This window comes from Molothrus aeneus, chromosome 1, assembly GCF_037042795.1.
Source record: "Molothrus aeneus isolate 106 chromosome 1, BPBGC_Maene_1.0, whole genome shotgun sequence".
Taxonomy (NCBI): Eukaryota; Metazoa; Chordata; class Aves; order Passeriformes; family Icteridae; genus Molothrus; species Molothrus aeneus.
In genome coordinates this window covers 30,377,689-30,401,301 of record NC_089646.1, presented here as the reverse complement: position 1 = coordinate 30,401,301, position 23,613 = coordinate 30,377,689, and the positions used below count along the sequence as shown (strand labels likewise).

The window sequence follows — 23,613 nt, the reverse complement described above, 5'->3', positions numbered from 1 at the left end:
AGAGTGGGCCTCAGGCTGTATTGTGGCCCAGGGTTAGTACACCCCGGATGCCAACCTGTGCTCATTCTTGTTAAACTTGATGAGGTTCCTGTCAGACCCTTTCTCCAGCCTGTTGACACACCTCAGAACCCTCCAGTGTAATGAGTGCTCGCCCACTAAAGGATGCTGTGAACCCTTTTACTGAGAGTTCACTGTGTCACATCACGCACATTGCTCAGGCGTCATCAGTCCTCTGTTGATCCGTGAAGGTTCCCACCTAGTCACTGGCTGCACACTGAACTCTGTACTGCTGATCATGTGTTTGCATCTGGCATTTTTCACTCACCTTTTAATATGCTTATCTGGCCTGTACCTCAGCAATTTAGTGATAGCTAATTTAGGAGCTGTGGGATATTGTCCTAAAGGCAAAGTACACATCATCTAAGGCCCCACCCTTGTCCTCAGCATCACTTGTTTCATCATAGAAACCACTTGGGTTGGTCAGGCATGATTTGGACTTGGTAAATCTTTTGGTTGTTCATGACCTTCTTAGGGACTGAGGTGATGCTGACTGGCACATATTTTTCCTTTTTTCTTGGCCTGGACCTTCTTTCCTGCTGATGGTCTTTGGCTGCCAATACACTTTGAGAAATCATTTACGGTGGCTTTCTGTTAAGTTTTGTTTTTTTTTAATTCCATGATAGCAATTATAGTACTGTCTTCAGTAAATGTGACATTTTGCATTACAGGTGAGAAATTCAACATGGTTTTCCTTTATGAACACTGCATTATTGCTTACAGCTTTTTTCCTCCTTTTTAGTAAATAAAAAAAACAAACAAAAAAAAACCCAACAAACTTTTTTTAGGGGTAGTAAAAAGAATAGAAATGTTTTAACCACAATATTTCATTTGCCAAAATAATTCTGCAAGGATAGATGGTATGACTGTATTTAGAGACAACAGCCTTTATGTCTAGAGACAATGTGGAAATAAATTTTTAGTCTTGTTGAGTATGTTTGTTATTGGAGGATTCCTAGCAATTAAGATAGATAATGTGAATTGGCTTCTTCTTTCTTTCAGATTTATAACCTGACCTAATAAGGCAAGTAGAGTCAATCTTTATATTTAGTACAGTCCTTAATAAAAATATTCTAAAGTTATGTTTTTAGCTTAGTATTTTTAAAGTAACTTTTTCATCTAGATGAGGAATGTTGTGTATTTGGGATGTATTAAATTGTATGTAGTGTCAAAGAATACTGCGACCAAAGCAGTTGCATGTTAACTTTAGTGGAATAATGCTGAAAATTTTGCTGCAGATAGCAACATAATATTACCAAATGGGTTAAAGAACTTAACAAAACTCTTTGATGACTAATTTTAGAGCCTGATGAAGCCAGAGTACTAAAAGGTTGATCAGAAATTAATTACTAAATCTTTCTGCAGTAAACTTACCACAGTACTGGATTTTGTGTGTGTATATATAATATTTGTGTATATGTGAAATATGTATAAACACATATAAAATGTTTAACTCTCAGTAAAAAAGAAATCACACATCCTGCAGATATGTATTGAAATGTATGGTTTATCAGTCTGTTTAGAAGAAACTACTGATTTTAAGGAATTTACTTGAAAATAATTATTTGCTTATTGCTGCTTTCAAGCAATTCATCAAATGATAGAAACAAAAATCTTAGTATTTTTGTCAGTATAAAATGTGAAGGTGTTGTCTGCTGTTTGCATGTGATGAGTTGTTTAGGAAAAAGAAAAGCAATAAAGTTCAATGACTGCTGCTGCAATGTGCAGTTCTAAAATGTTCCAAATTTTATATAATTTGTCTTATTTTGTACCTTTATGTCCTTGACACTTCTGTATTTGCAAAAGCAGTGTGCTTTTACTTCATTTCTGTTATAGTGGGATTGTTGTTTAAAGGTAGCAAGATTTTCCAAAGCAGAAACTGGATCATTGTGCATCTTTTTTGTATTTATTCTTTTTTGAGTTGATTCTATCAATTTAAGACTGCACAAATTGTTTTATACACAGCTACTGCTATGAAATTGTGTGGTATCTCTATAGAAAAAAAAGAATGAATTTATTTTAGGAGAAGTAATCATTGTTCATCACACCTCTTGTAGCCCACCTTTTCCACTCTGTTCTCCCTGTAAAGATCATAGACAATAATGCATAGCCTTTGAAAAGAAGTCTCTGTGCAAAATAGTGTTTATATAAATAATCTTTATATGATTTTTTTAGTAATGGTATAAATTGGGCAAGTGTAACAGAGATTTAAGTTCCAGGAGTAGGCAGATGCTTATTGCTTGGTAGAAGGGATGCTGAGTTGAAATTACCACTACTATGGAAGAACAGCTTAGAACTAAAGATATTTCTTCTCTACCTTCCAAAAGCTTAGATCTTAAGGTATGAAGAAACCTTTTTAAAAATGTGTCCCATACAATTGTTTCTGTAGTATCTGTGAGGTCTGCCTGCATGTGTTTATTAGAATCATAAAGAGATAACCACTAGATCTGATTCTAGTGGAGAGAAACTCATTTAATGCATACAGATACATTTGCATACAGATAAATATTAGAAGCTGGAGTGGTAGAAATTGTTCTCAAAGCAAAGCTCATGATTCTTAAAGTTCTTTCAGTGGAATCAGGTTTCTTTAGCAGTGGAAAAAAAAAGGTGAAAAGAACTTTTAGATAACTCCTTGCTGCAGGAAAGTAAAAAGCTTAAGATGCTCCTTGAGCAGTAGTCACAAATGAAACACTCAATAACAGTTTCTTGATTTAGCACATGTGACCTCATTATTTTGAGCCATATAGGAGAACAGACCTTTCTTTTATTCACCTGCTAAAGATTTTGGAGACTTCCCCCTCTCTCCCCTTTGCCACTATTTTGCACCAGAAAAACTTGAAGTAGATATAATCTGTTTATCCAGAGGCTGGATGTAGAACAGTCTAGATTATCTCATTGGCTTGCATTCAAGATAGAGTTAGAGGGATTACTTTATTCTCTCACTTTAGATCACCTTAGGCAATCCTGTCAAGCCTGGCCCTGTTTCAATCACCTAAGGGAAGCCAAAATGCTTTTATCTTTTTGCCTTGCTTTCTGTCCAAATAAATAAATCAGCTTGGATACAAGTCAATATGGATTGTTACAAAGGAAAAAGATCACTTTCTTGGAATTTGTATTAAAGATGAGTTTGAGTATGTCACTTTTATATTCAAGAGAGTAGCAGAAATTGGGGCTTGCATCTCTTATTTCCCATTGCTATCCAAGATGCTCAAGTGCTTCTTTTAAATTTGACCAAAATTCCATATCCTTTAACTAGAACATGATTCAGACTGGGTTTTGATGCAAGCATGTTATCAGAAAGAGTGTGTATCTGTGAAGGTAGCCTCTTTATTTTTCAGAGCAAGTTAAGTACTTGGGCCACTCAAGAAAAGGTTACATGAGCAAAACTTTCTGTCCCTTGCTGATACTTCTGCTATTTAATAAAGTAGCTGTTAGCACTGGAAATAAAGGGTAGTAAAATGAAGGTCAGTTCAAAATTAAACATTTTGCTTCTGAATTTCATGTAATGATGAGCAATGGTGGCAAAACCAGGTGTAAGAGAGGAAGAAAAAATAATCTTGACTCTTGACTGTTCACTTGAGAAGAAAATATGACACTGAAAATATTTACCATTTCTTATAGAACTGTAAGTGTTAAACAGAAAATTGGTCTTTTTCTTGCAAAAAACCCGGTTGTATCAAAATATGGAACATAATGTTTTTATTTTTAATTATATTACAAGTTGTATAATAATATTCTGATTATTGCAAACAGTAAAGTTTTAGTAAGGGAATTTGTTGTTCTCTGGATAAATAGTAAAATTTAAGTAATGTGCACAATAACTTTTAATCTTTCTAGTTACACAGTGTAATGTTGCATATTTAACAAAAGTGTTAGCATGTATTTTCATTTAAATGTTTGCACTTCTGAAAATGAGCTTCAGCAATAAAACTGCAAAATTGCAGTAATAGTGAATACAGATGAAAAATTGTCACCTATCCATTAGAGCCTAATCTGTTGGCTGCCTTAAATATAGCCTAGGGGAGAGTAGGGCAAAATGATCCCAAAAGCTTTGCTATTTCACACAGTGTGAGGAACAGCAGGAAGACCCAAACTCAGAACAGTTAGACATGATTGTGTTTGAATTAATGCAACTGTTAAGTAATTAAGCCATTTGACATCCAAAGTGTGTGTTAGGGGAAGAAGGGGAGGTGAGGTAGAGAGGGGACAGATGGACTCTTGCTTGCAGCAGAGATTCCAGCCTCTGTAACCATGAAGGACCAGCGGGAATCCTACACTTATCTAGAAAAAACTGCATTGGCCAAACTTCTTAACTCTTAACATTAGTTAACATTTCCTTCTTTATTTATTTAAAAGATTTTAGTGTATATTTATATGCTTTATTTTTAAAGTATATTTTAAGCTTTCTTTGGGAAAAAACCCAAAACAGTCTAAACTTAGAACAATAAAAGCAAAATAGACTATGTAAAATCCTTTAAAATTTTTTTTTAATTCCCAAGAGTTTCTTTAGGAGTACTGCAGTAAGTTATTGTGTAGATTCACCACAATTATTTTTCCATAGTATGCAGTAGGAGTGGAGTTTAGGGTGTTTTTTTTCTTTGCCTTTTTGGGCTAAGGAAGGAAAAGGGCAAAAGGATAAGAAGAAAAAGGTTAAAAAAGACCTTTAGTGCTGTTAGGAAATCATTATATGCAGAAGTCAAAACCATGTTGACATATAATTTAGGTGATTGCTTTAACTTTGGCAGATAGGAGAATGTAACTACAAAGTTGTTAATGGTTTATTTCAAAATTGTTAAATATTTCTCTGAGTGGTGTAGTGTAACAATTTCATTGCACTGAAATTAGCACTCTGGTTGGTACAGCTTTCCAATTTTACTTGTCATGCTAGTGAAAGAGACAGTAATTTGAAACCTAAAATAATCTTTTTAATCACTTGACAAAAGTGACACTCACCTTAATTATAGAAAGGTTTATATGTGAACATGTTCCATTTGCACTCAAAATGGAAGTCAAATTAAAAGGCAGATGTGTGGAATTAACAAAATTAAACTTGACATCTACTGTAAATGCAATCCCTGACAAGTTTTTTAATGTGAGCCCAGAAGAGGCATTAAAAAAAAACAAAACCAAAACCCCTAATAATTTAAACTACCCAAACGGCAAAAGATAGTTTATCAGTGTCTGTTAGAAACAGGTCAGTTACTGTAACTTTTAAAATATTAATGGAAAAATGTAATTTGATCCAAAGGAGTGAAAGAATTGTGAGCCAAGAAACATGTTTTTGTTTTTAAATGTTGCTGTTCTTTCAAAGCTCAGATTATTCTGTTGTGACCATTAAATGTGAAAACAATCACAAATTATAATCTTCCAAGGTGGAATCAGTCTTTTGGATGCTAATGTAAGATTTAAATTGTCTTCTGCCTCACCTTTAATAAGATTGGCAAGCAGATGATTCCAGAGCCCTGCTTTCCTGTATGGCATTCGAACTGTGTCTCCAAACTTGAAGCCACAATTCCCACCCAATGTGTGTGGGAATTGTGAAGAGAGACAAATGCCTGGAACAGGAGCTTCTCACTGGAGTAGGAGGGTGGTGGCACCCAGAGCTGCATGAGTGGAAATGCTTGTCCTCTGTTCAGTGGCAGAGGGGGCTAGGAAGAACCTGTCATCTGAACTGGTGGAGTAACACTTGTTTTGCCCTAAACCTAAGGTAGCACTGCCACTTGCAAGCTAAAGTTGACAGCACTAGCTCAAATCTAAACAACAAATTTATATTACCTTGGTGAATCATTTCTAGAGAAAGATATGTCAAGACCCAAGATCTTGCTTAAAAATGGGTGTGAGGCAAAGGTCTGAAAGATTGTCAGATGGATTAAGCAAATAAGAAACCTGTTGAAGGTACTTTTTAGTAAGACATAGTTTTGTTTGTTTCTGGAATAAATAATTTCTAGAAACTTCTGTTTGAATAGTCATGTTAAGTGATGTAATCAGTCTTAGCTCAGCACTACTAGCCATAATGGCATGCAGCTTTAACCATCAAAATATTGCCTTGATTAGGAAGCAGAAACTAAAGAAAGAAAAAGAAAATATGCATAAGAAAGCAAATTCTTTATGTACTACTTTTAATACTTGGCTGTATACTGTGGAAAAACCATTCAGTGTGGAAAATGAACAAAACCTAGTTAAAAAAAAAAACTGACAAGCAGATGTCATTGAGGTGGCTGGTTTTTTAGCTGTAAAAGCTGAATCAAGCACATATGAATTTTCACCTTTTTATGTTTTCTGACACCTGATGAGCCTCTGCAGTGTACTGTTGGAGCTTACAGACACCCCTGTACTTCAACTGCAGTTTATTTTGCTGAAGCAACTCCAACTGTGGAAAGAAAATTACTGTCTGTGACCACAATGCTGCATTAACCCATTACATATATATATATATATATATATATATATATATAGATATATATATAGCCTTGGTAATATTCTGCAGAAGTCTTTGCAAATTCTTAAACTTGAAAGCTAGGAAGTGATGATGGTGAGACAAACATAGAGTATCTCTAGTGGTGGTAAGCAAAAGTGGCTAAAACTGCTGAAGTGGAGCAGCTGCTGACATGGAATAAACATCCTTTACCCATGTGTATGCACACAGTATATACCCAACCATGCCTACCACAGCACTAAGGCCTGTGTATCTCTTCAGGCTTTAGGTAACTGTCCCTAATCCCTTGAAAGTCAGTGAACAGCACTATGCTGGGTCAGCTTGGAAGTTTGCCCTGCCAATATAGGGCAGATCGGCTTCTTTTAAAGGGTCTGGATAGCTGTGACTTAAGCACCAGCAATCACACCGTTTCTTCAGAAGACTGGTTTGTTCTTTGTGTCAAGGGTGATAAGCATTCACCCTGCAACTAACTTTAGTATGACTAACAGAGCTTTACTAAATCTGTAACTCTTCTAAAAATTAACATTATAAATAGGATTTGGAAATAAGCTCTGAGGTTTGAATTTGAATACCTGAACTATTTTCATACTGACCAGCTGTATAGTCATATTTGTGCAACATTTTATTCAAAAACAGTTGGGTGTTATGTATAAAGAACTTTTAAGTTTTCATTTTTTTTCCCTAGGAGTCTTACTGCTGAAGTCCCTTCAAGATGTGTGGAGTCAGGGAAAGTTTTGTTTACAGTCAGCAGAAAGGGTACCATCCTGATGATTTAATCCTTTTGAATGTCTCAAAATCCTTAAGACTATAAAGCACTTCTTAGAATATACAAGAATTGGGCCAATATCTGTTGTGCTTCCTGCAGTGTACCAAGTTGTACGATTTTTAAGAAATCCTATTAAAATACCAAATGAGATTTGAATCTCTGTACCCATATGCTAAATTGCAAAACTAGAGCGTAGGACAAAAGGTCACTGTTTTATTTATTAGAGTTATGGAGCTTTCTTTGTTAATTATGCATTCATCCAACCCTGACTATACATCCATCTAGTTAAGTCATTTAGAGTGCTTATCCCATATTTAGAACTTAAACTTTTTTGAATGATGTGATTAAGCATAATGGTTTTTGACATAAAAAGACCATCATTAAATGCTATCGTCTGTGTGCATATCTTCTTTATCATGCTTGTAATGCTCTGCAGAAGTTTTAAAATGTATTTCTAAGGGTATGAATATGCTGAATCTTCTTTTTGTATTGAACGTAGATGTGCAATGGGATCTCATGTTTTAGTTAATTCTTGCATTTGCCATGTTTTTTGTTTCTTTTTTTCAACTAGAAAAATAGTGTGTCCTAGAATGGTTTGGGTTGGAAGGAACCTTAAAGATCATGTAGTTCCAACTACCTGCCATGTAGCAGGAATACTTTCTGCTAGACCAGGCTGCTCAAAGCCCCAACCAGCCTGGCCTTGAACACATTCAGGGCTGGGGCATCCACAGCTTCTCTGGGCAGCCTCAGCCCAGAGTGCACTCAGCAGTGCTCACCATCACCTTATATCTAATCTAAACTTAGTCTCTGTTTGAAGCCATTCCCCCTTGTTCTGTCACTACATGCCCTTGTGAATGGTTTCTCTCTTTCTTATGGGCTCTCTTCATGTACTGGAAGGCCACAATTATCTACTGCATTTACTTAATATGAATCAACAAAACAACAAAGTCTTCTACTTGGTTGTGATTTTAGTAGTGTGGATTTTGTGGTTTATATTATCTCTTGAAGCAATTCCTCAGCTTAAAGAGAATTTAATAACTTGCAATGCATTTTTTTTAATTGCTGCACTTTAATTACACTCATCTACATTTTTGTATGTTTAATTTTTCCCAGCCTCAAACACTTAGAACAAAGCCAGTACAAGTCGTATCTCCTCCTAAGAAAGATCAACTAGGAAGAAAATAGAATTTCATCTCAAGGTTCCATTAAACTTTCAACTAGGAAGAATTAAATAATTCTGATTATTACAGTTTAGATCTGTGAAAGTCTCCTCAGAGCTGTGATTTTGCTTTTTTATCTTGCTCTCAAAAAATAATCAAAGCTGCTTTATATAGGAGCCTTAATTTGTATTCTTTTTCATTCTCTATAGGATTTTAAAAACTTTTTTTTGAAAAAGTTTTTTTTTAATCCTATGCCTAAAGTTAAAAGATGAAATCTAAATAGTTCCTTGAGAGAAATGAGTTGTAGCTCCTTCATATTAAAAGCTAAAAAAGGGCTCTCTGCAAATCTGGTGTTCAAACTCTGTTTGTTTTCTAAATGTCAAACTGCAAGACGAGTTTATTTAAATACTTTCTTGGTGTTACTTGTTGACACAGTTTTCTGAGTTCCCATCAGGGTATCATTTGATCACTGTTAGGAAAGGTGTAAATTAGACAACAGCAGCAACCAAGAAAAAAATATTGAGAATCTAAGAGCTGGAACAGTTTGGGTGGCCTATAAATACTTGTCATCGTTGTGTTTCACACTCTTGGGTCTTGGCTGAAGCATGCCTTCCATATTGAACTAGAGACTAGATTGAATTAAATTTATATAAGCTTTGTTGACTGCATTGCAGCATTGTGATGGTCTAAAAACTGTTGTTGCTCAGATCAGTCAGGTTTTCACTGCCTTGATTTTTTAGATTACCATGCATGTATGTACAGGTATGTACAGTCACACATGTGTCTATATAGATAGATAGATAGATCAAGTATGTATGTGTATACATGAGTATATGTAAATGCACTCACACTATAACCTGTAACTGGAATCTTGCTGCTTTTTTGTACTCCTGGTGGCTGCCAGTGCAGGTGGAGCTTTTCCTGCTGCATTTATGCCAGACATCAACCCCCAAAATCCCACCAGTCCCACATGTGCTCTGACTTTAACTTCTTCATGGGCTTTTCAAACAACCCTTGCCTCCCTTCCACTGCCCAGATATCAGTTGCTGAAGTTTCCCTCCCTTTTATTTATGTGGAGAAGTATACTTGTGCCAGTTATTCGGTGCACTCATTGACCCGCCTGTGGCTTGACTGGAGAAAGAGATGCCTTTTTAGTCTTGCACCTTGTTTGATCTAGGGAGGAAACAGTATTGCTTGGTTGTAGAAAATAACATGTTTAGATGTATAAAACAAGGCTGTATTGTCTCTTCCTGTTCTATCACAAAGTCTGCTTTTTCCTAGGAGATGGTGGAGAACTTTTCTCACGGTGGGGATAGGGGAAGAAGTGAGGAGGAAGGGATCTCAAGAAAAAAAAATGCACTAAAGGAGAATAGAAAAGAAAAAGGTGGCACCTTAAAGGATGATAGTTTTATCTGAAATAAGAGATAAGGAACATTATTTGAAAGAAAAATGCTCTAATGTTGGCTAAACTGATTTAGTGGCCCACAATATAATGGGGGACATATTTGATAGCAATATACTCTTAAAAACAAGGGTAATTTTTTATTTCATCAAGCAGAGCTTGTATCTGGTTAAAATGTATCCAACATTATAGAAAGTACAAGTATTGCTCTGGAGACTTAAAGTTGTATGAATATAATATTAACTATTCCTTTTCTGTATGTTCTTGTTTACAGACCAGTCTTTCCATATGGGGATGGGGAAGTCTTGGCCTTGTGCTTTTTCTAGTAACTTTTGGACCCTTCGCTATATTTTACTTTGCATTTTATATCCTCTGCTTTGTGGGTGGGTAAGTATATTAGTGTTTTGTTTAATTTGCTGTGAAAGTAAAATTTTAATGGGTGTGTTAGAAAGAGCTTGCTCTGTACATCTGAAGTGGCTTTATGTAATTATTGTTTCACCATTTGAGCACCTCTTTATGAGCAAAATTTTTGTAATTGAAATCCCAATTTAGCTATTTTTAGTGGATGTTAGAGGACAAATGCTCACATAAAAACAGTGGTAAATTCAGTTCCTACTTTTTATTAGTGTCAGTTCTTTTCCCAGGTACTTCTAAGTACTTACGTTTCCTTTTCTATCACAATCTCATTTTCCTATCTAAGGCACTTGATTAATGGGAGTGGATGTTGTCCTGTGTGTGTGGAAATAATGCTACACTTTGAACAAGTAGATCAGTTCATCAGCTGTAGACTTTTCATATGTTATCTATATAGGCAGGAAGGGAGCAAATGTGAAGTAGCACCATTATTACATTGTATATTATGATGTTTGCCTTGTAACCATTAAAACATTTTTAATGGCAAGTTAGAATGGCTTAGTGGGATATTCTTTTTACCTTCTTATTTGATACCATACAGAATTATGTATATTCCTGTATATCTCATAAAAATGTAATAGAGTGTAGTAGCTAGAATTAGAACTGCTACACTTGGGTTTCAACTGTATTAGGCTTGGTATTTCATCTCTGAGAAATCAGAATAGTCAGTCTGTTACAAAAAGGATTTAGTTAAGGTAAAACTAACTTGAAGTAAATACTTTTATCTTGTTAAGTCTTGATACAGGTATGGTTTGCATATTTTGTTATCTGTTTGTCCAGGGCGAAAGTCAGAGTTTATCCAAAGGGCAAGACTGCATCTGCTTGCTGTTTTGTCTTACCACTTCCTTAGTACTTGCAGTATGGAAAATGACATGGAATATAATAATTTCTTAAGACACTATCCTTCATTCTTGCACAGTTTCAGTTGTTTGGTTTTTCACAGCTAACAGTCAAAGCAGGGTCTCAGAGCATGTCTGAAGTCAGCCACAGTTTGGCACCATTAAACTGCATGTGGTGCCTGAGCTCATTCATTCTCAAGTCAGCTCTCATATCTCTTTGCTGTGGTTATTGGGCTGCTTTGATTCATTTTTGTAGCTAGTCAGTAAACACTGATCTTGTTAAGGATAAATTCATCTAGTGGTAGTGCATCTGTTGGAGCAGAGTGTTTACTTACATGTATAGATGTGAAGTCTAAGCCCTTGCAGTAGAATGTCATCACTTCATTATTTCATATACGTCTTGTCTGTGGCTGTGATCTGGCCCTTTTTTACACTGTTAATCTTTTTCAGAGTGACACACTTTAACATTCAGCACACAGAACTGTGAGTGCTAACTAGGCCAAATGGGTTTATATCTAAATTATTCTTGCCTGCTTCTTTTTTTTTTTTTAATTAATTCTCCTGAAGTTTCACAAAATGCTTGGTCATTCTTCTGTTAGAAACAAACAGAAATTGTTACTTCATAATTTTTGCACTTATAATTAGCAATTATATGTCATAACATCATATATATAAATTTAGAAAGCAAAACTTCAGTTTTGGTTCATGATTATAATGGTTTCCATAATATTTACTGTACACTTCTCTGAAGTAAAATAGCTATTTTGGACATGGATTTTTTGTGATTGAATTTTTTGTTGAAACTTGGAGTTCTTATGCAATTTCACACAGTCTTCTAGGTCTTTATATTTTGTTCAAAAAAGAAGTGGCCTCTGTCAAAGCTTTCTGACTCCCAGTAGCCAGAAGTCCAGCTTCTGTCCCATTTTGCAGTTTTAACAGAAGAAAATGCTGATTCACAGCTGGTCGCAGTCTTAGTATTGACCTAAGCACTTAAATAATATATCAGTGAGCTGTGCAGGAAGACAATGGTGATGCTGTATCTGTGTCAATGTGATCAATCTCTTTATACCATTTAACTCCTATAATGTGCTGATTATTCTTTTTGATATACATTCAACTCTGTGATTGCACAGATGACTTGTAGTAAATGTACTATTGGTTTTGGTGTAGATGGAAGAATACTGAAACCATTTGTATATATGAATAAAAGTTCAAAATCACAATTTCTCTGTATTTCATTTTGTTTTGTTTCAAGACTGATTTAGAAAATGTTAGTATTTTTCCATTCACTTAGGGAACTGAGCTCAAAAGCAGGATAGATATCTAAAGATAGATACTCTTTATTTAACCAGTGTAGAGTATTACAGGGTGGTATTCTTTTTTCTTCTCATTCAAGTACTGGTGTAGACCCCTTTAACTGAATGCTGAGCCTGTCTGTTACCATCTGCCTTTCCCACTAGGAGTGTTTAATATCTTTTTCTTTCCCTCTTTCAGCCCTAAGGAGGTGAAATAAAAATGATGTGAATTGTGGTTTTGCCAAATATAAAAATTGAAATTTCTTGGAAATTTCAATTGACATTTCTTGAAATCAATTGCTTTGCCATTTAAAAATATTTGCTCTGTCATCAAATCCCATCATTATCGATACTCAGTTACATCCATGTATATGTGACTGTCTGGCTCCATTAATGATTGTAACTGCTGACCAAATCAGGAATGGTTCTGTAGCTGCTTTTTGACTTTCACAAAGCATTCAGCTGAGACTGTTACTTTTCAGACTTGAGGGGAAAGTTATAAATATGTGGTCTTCATTTTTTAAATATTTTTCCTTTTTTCTGTTGTTAATCTACCCTTGAAAAAGCTGGCCATCCAGTAATCTTTGGAAAAAAAAAATTAAATGAAGCAAAATTCAATCTTTTCCTTGTTCTGGTCTATTCATTTACAGAAGACTACGGAAGATTTCTCATTCATGTATTGAAAATCCTCTTGATGAATTAAATAAGCATTTACACTAGAAGATTCAGGTTAGCTAACAGATGTCCTGAATGTTCAGGCTATGTATCCTTCTCTAATGCTCACAAGATTTTACATTAGAGAATAAAGTGTGTTAGTTTCTGCCAGAGAAGAAGCAGCTCCTAGCATTTCAAGCATAAAACTGATAATACTTCAAGGCATCTAAGAAGATTAGCCTTTTTTAAACCATATTGGTGGTATTAGTATTTTTGAATGAGTCATTAACTTTAAAAGTATCAAAATATTTGAGAGAAAACAGAGATATAATCTATAGGTAGTTATTTCCAAGGCATCATTCTTTTTGAATAAAAGAAGAGAAGCAAGTGGCTGATAGATGTTTGAAGTTAAAGTTGATTTTAGGCCAAACTTGAGTATACGGTTTTCTTTAAAAGACAACTGAAGTTTCTAATAGCAGTCACAGATAATAAAAAGAAAATCCAAACTTAAATAATTAAAAACAAACCAAAACATTAGAGAAACTAATACTGTCATTTTTCTAAGCAAGTTCTTGTCTGTGAACTCTGATAGGTGTTATGAATTTAAAGTTGCAGGCAGCAGGGGGGCAATTCAACCTGCTTTTATTTCTTACTGTCATATGGCAGGTATGGATGGCTGTAATGGAGTTAGAGTTTCCAGTGAACTCCTCTTATACCTTGTCAAGTTACTGATAATAATTTGAGTAGCTTTTTTTTCTTTTCCCTCTTTCATGGAATTAACAACACAGCTTCTGAATTACTGGGCCTCTGGGGGGCTTAAAAAGAATTTTTTTAATTTTGGGAATTAAAACCTTTAAATGGCATATTTTAGCTTGGATAGGATTTTTTCTGTAGTCTTCTAAGTGAGAGTATCATATATCAACAGCAATCTATATTAAAAGAACATATTACTTCAGCACATTTCTGGCCTGGAATAGCTTTGTAAGTTCCTGTGGTCACAAATGCTGGTCAGCTGGCCTTTAAATGGAATGCTTTGAAATTTGTGTAAAAAACTGTGTGTGTTTAGCCATCCCAAGATTAATCTATTTCCTTTTTTTCTTTGCTTGCTATTTCAAAGGCTACATCCTCTGCTTATGCTAGAATTGGGACAGACACTATGCTTTTGTCTATTTCTTAGTAAAGCCAGCTTGAAGTTCATGTGTTCTTGTGCCCTAGTGTCATGAGCTGTAAATAAATTCTTGCTGTTCTAGAAGGGTAAGCACAATGTCTAAACATGTGCAGTGGTTAGTTATGCTTGCTGCATCAGTTTATTTCTGCAATGTGATTTTGTGGCTTACGCTACAGTGGAGCAACCTACAGGGTTTATTTCTCCATAGTGTTGGAGACTCTTCATATAAAAGCAACCAAAGCACCTTCTGTATTTACCCCTTTTCCCAAGTGCTGATATTTGTGAGCACAGGCAGTGTGCCATCACAGCAGGCACACTGTAGCATAGACAATGCTACTTAGATCTTCTGTGTGGTAAGAATATATCAAGACAGACAGTACAAGACTGGGAAGCTTCATACTTAGGGTTGTGTCAGTTATTTTGAGCAGCATGTTACAGTGTGAAAAAGCATGAGAGTAAACAGTGAGGATTATCATGTTTTGTCATTTTATAACTTTCTGTTAAATATTTTCTAGAGGTGAGAAAATGTGGCTGCTGTTGTACCTGGTCTTTCTTTTTCCATTTTAGGGGTTTTGTGGTTACTCTTTTATTTGGAAAAAGCAATTCAGAAAAATACCTTGAGCAGTGTGAACATTCATTTCTCCCTTGTACATCGGTTGGGATCCCTAAGGTAAGGAAGGTTTTCTGGTATTAACTTAGAGATCAGATTTTATAACTTGGTTAGAAATAATCAGTTTTAATTTAAGAATTGTGCCCATTTCTCAAGGTAAAAGAGACTGCTTTTATCTTTTATCTTTTGAGCTGCAATGTGTAAATGAAATGACATATTTTTCCTTTATGAAATACAAGTTTTTAGTAAGTTATGGAAAGTTTGATTTAAGTATTGTTTCTTCATTGTGAGAAGTGAGTATGATATGAGTGGCTAATATCTGTGAGGAAATTACGAAACCATTCCTTTCAAGACTATTTGTGTGTCTTGATATGTTTTGGGGGATAGTATCTCTTCCTTGCTTTTTTGTGCAAGATTGTCATGACCTACTGTCACTATTGAGGTGTCTTCCATTACTGGACCTGTAGTCTCTCCACTTTTGATTGTGATCAAAAATTTGCCTCCCTAACTAAGTCAAACTGTTACAAAGTCTGGATTTGCAGTGCTTCAAGGATGTAGAGGTCATCTTTGTCTCTCTTCAAGACCAAGCAAAAATTCTGAAAAGGCATAGATGAATACAGAGCAGCAGTGAAATCCACTTTTCAGCTCTGTTCTTGTCTGAATACCTAACAGACACATAGTTTTGGTTGATGGACCCAAGTTCAGGGTTCCTAACTGAATAAATCTGTATCTGTTTAGTACAGAAGGAGTTGTTAAAAGCCAGGAAGTAGAATTTCTAGGAATTCCTGGTTTATGAACCAATGCCATCCTCTTAGGTCAGAAGTTTAGATATATCTTGGTCTAATCCATTTGCACTTGTCAGAATAAACACTTTAACCCAAAGATTGCTAATTATAGTAAATTTAATCTCACAGCTATTCTGACTGAAGCATGCTGTTATTTCTTAGCTGTCAGTTCACTACACTTCATGTCTGTCAAAGGGGGTGAATGTTCAGCATTATCAGTAGCACATAGAAATTTACCTTGTGATTCAGCAGTATGGTTTCTAGTCACAGAACTTTTTCTGTGACTGGTTCATTGCTCGTTTGGTGAGTGGCCTTTTCGCTTAAGTCTTTTAATATTTTAAAATAAATCTGAAAGTATACCCTAAACTTTAAAGTAAGGTCACTGCTCCAGATGAAAAGTACAAAGGTTAAGGCTGAAAAAAGAAAAGTCAGCAGTCAGTTAATGTTTCTGTTCTGTTAATGAAACCTCATTTTGGATGGCTAAGATTCTTGGTGCTATATAGACTTTAGTGCTTCTGTTATATAGGTTGTTACTTAATGTCCTGTATTTTGGGAGCAGATTTAGAGAAGTTTTTCTGTTTTTTAAATTTCCTCTACATGCTGAAACTTTTTTTTATGTTAATGTTGTATTTTGGGTTCAGTATGTATGTACTGGTTGCTTTATCAAAGAATAAAATCTTGTGGAGTTTTTTGTGTGCTCTTTGCAAATTCAGTAGTTTGACATCTGATTTGAGTATGGACTATTGACACAGCACTTTCCTCAACTGACCTGTCTCAACTAATCTCTGGATTTAAGTTTTGTAATAAAAAGGTATTTGTTTTTAGCTGACTTATGAAATGCTATTTGAATTTGTTCACCAAATAAAATCTGTTTGTCTTCTACAATAGTGTTTTCTCTTTTGCCACTGCACTAAAGTAGCATTAACAAGGGTAGGTAAGCTTTGCAGTAGCAGTGCTAGTAGAGATGAGTCCCAGCCAAAACCAAACATGTTGTTTTGTGATTCCTATTTGCTATTTCTGTATTAAATTGCTACTGACTTGTATGGAAAATAATATTTTTAACTTGAATTTTTTTCATGTTTAAAGTCATTTTGGACCTAAGTGGTCTTGAAGAATGAATATTCTTTCTAGTGGCTGGTGTGTATAGAATATACTTCTTCCATGAACCAAGTACAAGCTGAATTCACCTGAACATGAAATTGTTTTATGGTAGTCTGAGGAGTAATCTGGTGATATTGGTTCTTTATAAGATGCTCTTTTCATCAGAGTTTTGTTGATAGTTTTGGAGCATTTTTGGTACTTAGATATTTTCTTTAGGCTAGGATAAATGTTCAAATGCTTGATTTTACAGAAATTAGTAATAATACAGAGCATCAAAGCTGAGGCTGGATGTAATGTGTAGAATGTACCATACATTACAACACCAGATCTGGTGCTGATAGGTTTCCTTGATTGCTGCAGATTATACTTACTAGCAAATATATAGTGAATACCTCACATTAATGAGAATACTTGAGGTACATTTGATGGAACATTGTATACCTTTCTACGATTTGTTTGTTTGTTTATATACAAACAGGGAGGCTTAAAAATTAGGTTTAGACTTGCTTTTCATTTTGCAAGTCACATATAACTTCTCTGTCATCAGCCTACAGGATGATGCAATAATGAACTGGCTCTGCATGATATACAGTTGTCTGTAGGCTTGTATTAAAACAATGTTGAGTGAAAGGTAAATTTATAGCCTTCTGAACTGTTAACTTGAATGCTACTTTCACTTGAAATTAGAATTTCACCCCAACTTCAACAGAAGTATGAAATGTTTGGTTATGCTAGTTGATGTCTCTAAGCTTTACCCAAAAGACCAAGAGTAGGCTTGGTACAATGTTGCCAAAGTACAGTAAGAAAACAGTGATAACAGCTTACAAGCAGTAGTTGTATGTTGGATCCCTAAATAGTCTTGGAGTCTCTTTGAGTCAGTGGGTCGTATCCTATGTCACAGATTTGAGGCAGATGTGTAAATACAATGTGTCTTCTCCGCTCATGAAACCCTGCAATTGAGGAAATATTAGGGCAGTCTAAATGAGGCATATTTCATATTTGACTGTTAGCTAACAGCGTCAAAGAGGGCTTCAAAAATACGCATTAGTGCAGTGAAACAAAAGTCTGAAATAACTCAGTCAGTGCAGTTAGATGCCTGTGGAGCCTGGATTTGTTTGTGCTGCATCTCATTTTGTGGAGTCTGTGTCTTGTGTTCTTCCCAGGTGATTCCTCCCTGCTTAAAATGAAGCAAGGAGAGGTGTCAAATGTAATAATAAGTGATACCCATTTTTCCTAGCCAATGATTTAATACTGGTAGAGTGCATCAGACTAATTGTGAGTGAAGTGACAGTCAAATGGGACAGTTGTCATGTGAGTTGGGTCCTTCCTTTAAGTCTGTCTTCTGTGTCAGCATCTGGAAGGCAGAAGTAAAACCAAAAGTGCTTTCCAAGTGAGACTAGAGTCAGCTGTTGTACCTATAATGGAATAAAAGCACATACTCTAAAATTTAGACATATCAAAAGCAAATTAAATTATACTGCAGGCACATAAAGATTTCACTGGATATAAAGGATATGAAAAATGGTCTAACCTTGTAGTTGGCTCTGCTTTGAACAGAAGGTTGGACAAGATGAATTTCTGAAATCTAGGTCAAAACCTGGATCCTGTGAGCATATGAACATTGAAATTTTTTTATCATGTAATCTTGAATATTCTCTGTGTCCCTCTTTTTCTTGTGCCTGCTGCTGTTTTTACTGCTCTATTTTCCTCTCTGTTTTCCAAATGTGGTTTTATGCATGCAGTCCTTCAAGATTATTTTGACAGTTTTGTCTGGTAATTTGTACTATGCTGTGCTTAGTAAAAATGTTTAATTATTTGGCTCTGTATAATTTTGGTGGTTTTGACACAATCAACACAAAAATACTTGGCAAATTCATTAGTGGATTAGTGCAAATTCATTGGTGGAATATGCTAATTGTTTGAATGTGACCCATTCAAATTTGTATTAAAGTAGCATTGAAGGTCCGCTTGGCTTGAAAGTTAAAAAATATACAGAAATTTGCAACAAAGTATTTCTGTGTTGTGATACAGGGTTGCTTAAATAGTAGGATGATTTTTTTTCTGGCCTCAGGTATTTCACTGCCATTCACCATTAACTGATTTGAATGAGAGATACTTAGGGTGAGTTTTATTCACATAGAATAAAAACCTTGGATATATGGTTTATAATTCCTTCATTTATGGTTTTGGCAGTTCTTCTTTTTTTTTCCAATATAGTCATAACTTTCTCTCTAGATCAAAGAAATTTCTGGTTTATTTGAACTATTGTGTAAGTTGTTGGGTTGTTATTTCTGTGAAAATAGAGGAGTTTATTACTGATTGCATTGAAATTTTGTAGAAAGACGCTACATTAGTCCACTTGAGAGAAGCATTGATAAAGGGAGTTCTTCTTCAGTATGTCACTTTCCAAAAGTCAGCTCTGATGAGGTCATTCTTGGACTTAACTGCTTTGAGATGCAAATCCTTCTATAAAGTAATTTCTTTCCCTCCTCATCAATTACTTTCCAAAGGCTCATCTGTTGAGTAGCAATGGTACAAAAAAAGTAATTTCTCTTCTGGCATATAGAATAAACTGAGGTGGATAAAGAAACCAAAAACCCAACTGAAAATTATCTGCCTGAGATTGTACAGTCAAGTTCTAGCAGGAGGGGAACTGGAGCCTTGCACAAAAACTACCTTGTGCTGTTGTTGTGTCTCCCCCTTCCCTCCTTTCCTAACTATTTGAGTTTTATTTCCTTCTGATTTAGTAATTTAGCAAACGCTTGCTCCTTTATATTTAGCAAGAAGTAGGTTTTCAGGAGTTTGTTGTCATTATGTACTATATAGAGAAAAATACAGAAAATATTGCTGCCAAGAGAGGTGGTGGCCCTGTCCCTGGAAACATTTCAGGTCAGGTTGAACAGGGCTCTGAGCAACCTGATGTAGCTCAAGATGTCCCTGATCATTGCAGGGGGCTTGAACTAGACCTTCCAACCCAAATAATTGTTTGATTCTATGATTATATCTTCTCTATAAATTATAATACTATAGAAAATATATAAAGTCACTACTGGGTGTATACATATGTATCATAAGCAGTAGAGCTGTTTTTTAATTAGAGCTCAACCCTACAAAGTTACATTTCCCAATCTTTTTCAAGTGCATAGAAGAAATGAAACGTGAAGCCAGACCTATTAAGATTGACAGAAGACTGACAGGTGCAAATATAATTGATGAGCCTTTACAACAGGTAAGTTCTAACCAGGACTATTTATTTTTTACTTTATTACTTTGCAAGTATTGACTATGTAATGCAGAAGTAGTTGAGTGACAAATAGAATTTCAAAATTTTACCATATATGAGAGTGATAAATGAAAAACCCATGGGAGATGGGCCAGGATATTGGGCAATATTTGAGTATGTTTTCAGTATATTTCATTTTCACAGTGTAGTGGTGATAAAAACAATGTGTGCAAACCAGTCTGAAAACAAGTTTCAGTGTGTGAATTTTACGGTTTCACTCCCAGTTTCATAATGGAAAAGGAGTATTGTTCACTCTGGTAACCCTTTAGAAAAACTACTACTGTATTATCTGGCACAAAAAACTGTTGTATATTTCTTTTGTCCTTTTTCATTAGCTCTTTTTTTTATAATTTTCAGGTAATCCAGTTTTCCCTGAGAGACTATGTGCAGTATTGGTATTACACACTAAGTGATGATGAATCCTTTCTTCTGGAAATTAGGCAGGCTCTTCAGTATGCACTTGTTCAGTTTTCTGCCAGGTAAGATTTGTTTTTACTTACATCAATATACTGTGGGTTGTATGGTAGTAGGTAAGTGGTTAGGTTTACCTCCTAGAATAGTTCACTGCATTTTACAGAAAGAACATATAAAAATTTAAGATTTTAATATAAGAAATACGATCTTTTGTAGGTCCCCTAGGGAAATAATGGACATGGCAGCGTTTGAAGTCATAATCTTTTGCAAAATGGCCATTTCAAAATGTAGATTGTCTAAAATCACTGAACTGCTTTTATTTTTTTCTTTTTTACAACTTAAGTATTAAGTTTGTGAATCATTACTTCTTTGTATTCTTCATGTAAGGAGTAGGGCCACTCCCAAGGTAAGTCTGAATTCAGTCCAAAAGTCTGAATTCAATATATGTATCACCTCAGATAATTTTTAGAAGCAGTATGACTCTTCCATATGTAAGAACAATGGGTATTTTAGAAAGAATAGTAGTCTGGGAAGTGAAATAGAATGTCACATATGCAAACTTTTTTTTTAAAACAGGATTGATTGAAGACAAATGGATAGTTTGTTAATTCCCCTTATTTCTGCTGCTGTTCCCTGCTTTCCTGCTACTTGATTAGCAACTTGTCTTGGAAATTCACTTCTTGAGTATGGCTGATTTCTTAGTCCAGATGCCACATGCCTTTATATCCATATATTTGTTTATTCAGTTTTTATGTCTGGTGTTTATCCCACTGTGCTTTCTCTGCAAAAGAGTTTGTGGTTCACCTAAATATAAGTAGCCTCTTAGCAATTTTAAGGTGTTATAACCTCCCTCTGTTGACTTGACAATGTAGGTTAGTGTGGTTTTCTGACGGTGAGGGTCAAAGATGGAGAGCTGGGTTTAATACTCGGAAAAATAATTATAATATAAATATAATTATAAATATAATAATATATGATATAGTAAAATAATAAAAATCCTAGAAAACAGTATTGAAATGGTGAAAATGATGCTAAATAAACTGTTACAGCACCCAAACTTATGCATGAAATGGACCTGACTCCCCAGCTTCAGTGTTTTTGTCTGTTTGGCACTGTGCATTTCATTGGACAGTGTTGAGCACTGAGTTTGTGTCAAAGTAGGTCAAATTCTTGCAAGTTTATTTTTCTTTCCTACAGTACTATAGCTCTTCAGAAATAGGCACATTTCCTGTGCAGTTGTGTTCTGCTGTAGAAAGCAAATCAATTTCACAGGCCTGCAGCAGTTCTTCTGCAGAAAAAATAATGTAGTGTATTTATAATGCCTGTAGTTGGACATAGCTGAAACGGTTTGGGTTAGTACCATCACCTGTAGTTCCATACAGCCTGTCAGCTGCTGGGGAGAATGAATACAGTGGGAATTGAGTATTCCCTGACAGCTGCAGCTTTGGGAGCCTGTGGTAAGGCTGCCATCCAGAGGTTTTGTGTGGTTCTGTCTTGTGCAGATGGGGGATCTGGATTGTTTGATCAATGGCCCTTTGGGACAGCTCTGCTTCTTATTTACATGTCTAGATTTTGCAGTAGTCTTCCCTCGCTTCCAGAGTTCCTTATCTCTTTCTCCTTAAGAAAAGAAAGAGTAGGTAAGGGAATAAAGACAAAAAAAGAAGTGTTGTAGAAGGATTCCTGTTATAACATCTTGAGAGTTCAGGCAATAAAATATTTAGTATGGTGTAAAAGCTATTACTGGCATCAAAGTTCGTTAAACCTATAATGCACAATCAGATTGTTAGGTTGCCTAGTAAGGCACAGATATCATAAAAATGCCTCTATCCTTTTCACACCACTAAGGAAGTAGTTTTATGTAAATCTTACAGTGACTATTTTCTGATCTAAACCTATTTGTGTTGTCAGAAGAGTATGCTAAGAACATCATATAAGCTGTGGAATTAATTATTGATAAGATTAGATTGTGTTTAGTTTCAAGTGTGTGTTTTCTCACTGGTACATATTCTTCAAGTTCAGAAGAAAATTATTTTGATTAGATGCCTTCCAAAATGATAAAAAGTATGGCTGAAAAAGGCCTGGAGAGTATTTTAGTTTTATGTTTTGAACTGTTTATATCAGGACTTCTCACAGATACTTTGACAGTGTCACAAATCAGAACACCATTCTAGATGCAAATGTTGACTTTCAACTAAATCAAACATAAATATTAATGTGATTCAGGAGTGGTATTTTACAATATTTAGGTTTTCAGTGGATAGGCAATTAGGAGACTGATTTATTTCTTTGCTTTTCCATGTTTACTATCAGTGTGGTTCTTGGCAGGAAGGAATGAGAGGTAAGAATTTATTATTGTTCTTTGTGTTCACAATAAAATAATTACTTTCCATGGATGTCCTTTACTAATAGGTCAAAGGAAACAGACTGGCAGCCTTATTTCACTACACGACTTGTTGATGACTTTGGCACTCATCTTCGAGTTTTCAGAAAAGCTCAGCAAAGGATAGCCGAGAAAGGCAGTCAGATGAAAGGTAATCTGAAGTATTTTTTTATTTGAGTCTAAGTAGGCTGGTATCTTATGTGTGTGAAATATCGTTTGCTTATTTTATAATTCAAGTTCTCTCTCAAGTTTCTAGTCTTGACAAAAACATGCTTTTTAAATTTTCTTTTGCATAGATCAAGCTGAGGAACTTGTAGATACATTCTTTGAGGTTGAAGTTGAAATGGAAAAAGAAGTCTGTCGTGATCTAGTCTGCACTTCTCCCAAAGATGAAGAAGGTCTCTCAATATTATCTTCTGAGTAAATCTTTTAGTATGGGAAACTAAATTAAAATACTAACATTTGTGTTCACAATATGAAATGCATTAAAATCTTAGCATATGACTTTCAAAGTGTGGCAATCTACCATACATGTATATTTCCTCTGATTTGTACATATTAATGTGATAACTAAAATGAAGCATGTACCTATGTAAGTCTTCCTCCTTTCATTGGAAAAATTTTAAGATAAAAATATTTTTTCCTGGGAGGGAGGGGATGGTTTTGCAGATTCTTACTGCTTTTTCGTAGATGTGCCTTCCTTATCACTATTTTGTAGTCTTCCTGCAAAAAGCGCTATATTTTTAGGGAAAGTGTTGGAGAGGAAAAAAATGGAATATGTTAAGTAAGGAAAATTCATTTGAGTTAGGTTGTTGGGGTTCTTTTTAATCTTGCAATGTGGCTTTTGTT

General features: G+C 35.1%; 1 protein-coding gene across 2 annotated transcripts in view; it reads left to right on the top strand.

Annotated features, from left to right (window-relative positions):
* Positions 1 to 23,613, top strand: part of SNX13 (sorting nexin 13) — a 65,402-nt gene that overhangs the window by 10,711 nt on the left and 31,078 nt on the right. For both annotated transcript variants that reach the window (XM_066554127.1, XM_066554118.1), the window contains exons 2-7: positions 10,096 to 10,208; positions 14,759 to 14,861; positions 19,827 to 19,916; positions 20,328 to 20,449; positions 22,794 to 22,915; positions 23,061 to 23,162. In XM_066554127.1, the coding sequence (XP_066410224.1) occupies positions 10,096 to 10,208; positions 14,759 to 14,861; positions 19,827 to 19,916; positions 20,328 to 20,449; positions 22,794 to 22,915; positions 23,061 to 23,162 (652 nt within the window). The remainder of the gene's footprint in view (positions 1 to 10,095; positions 10,209 to 14,758; positions 14,862 to 19,826; positions 19,917 to 20,327; positions 20,450 to 22,793; positions 22,916 to 23,060; positions 23,163 to 23,613) is intronic.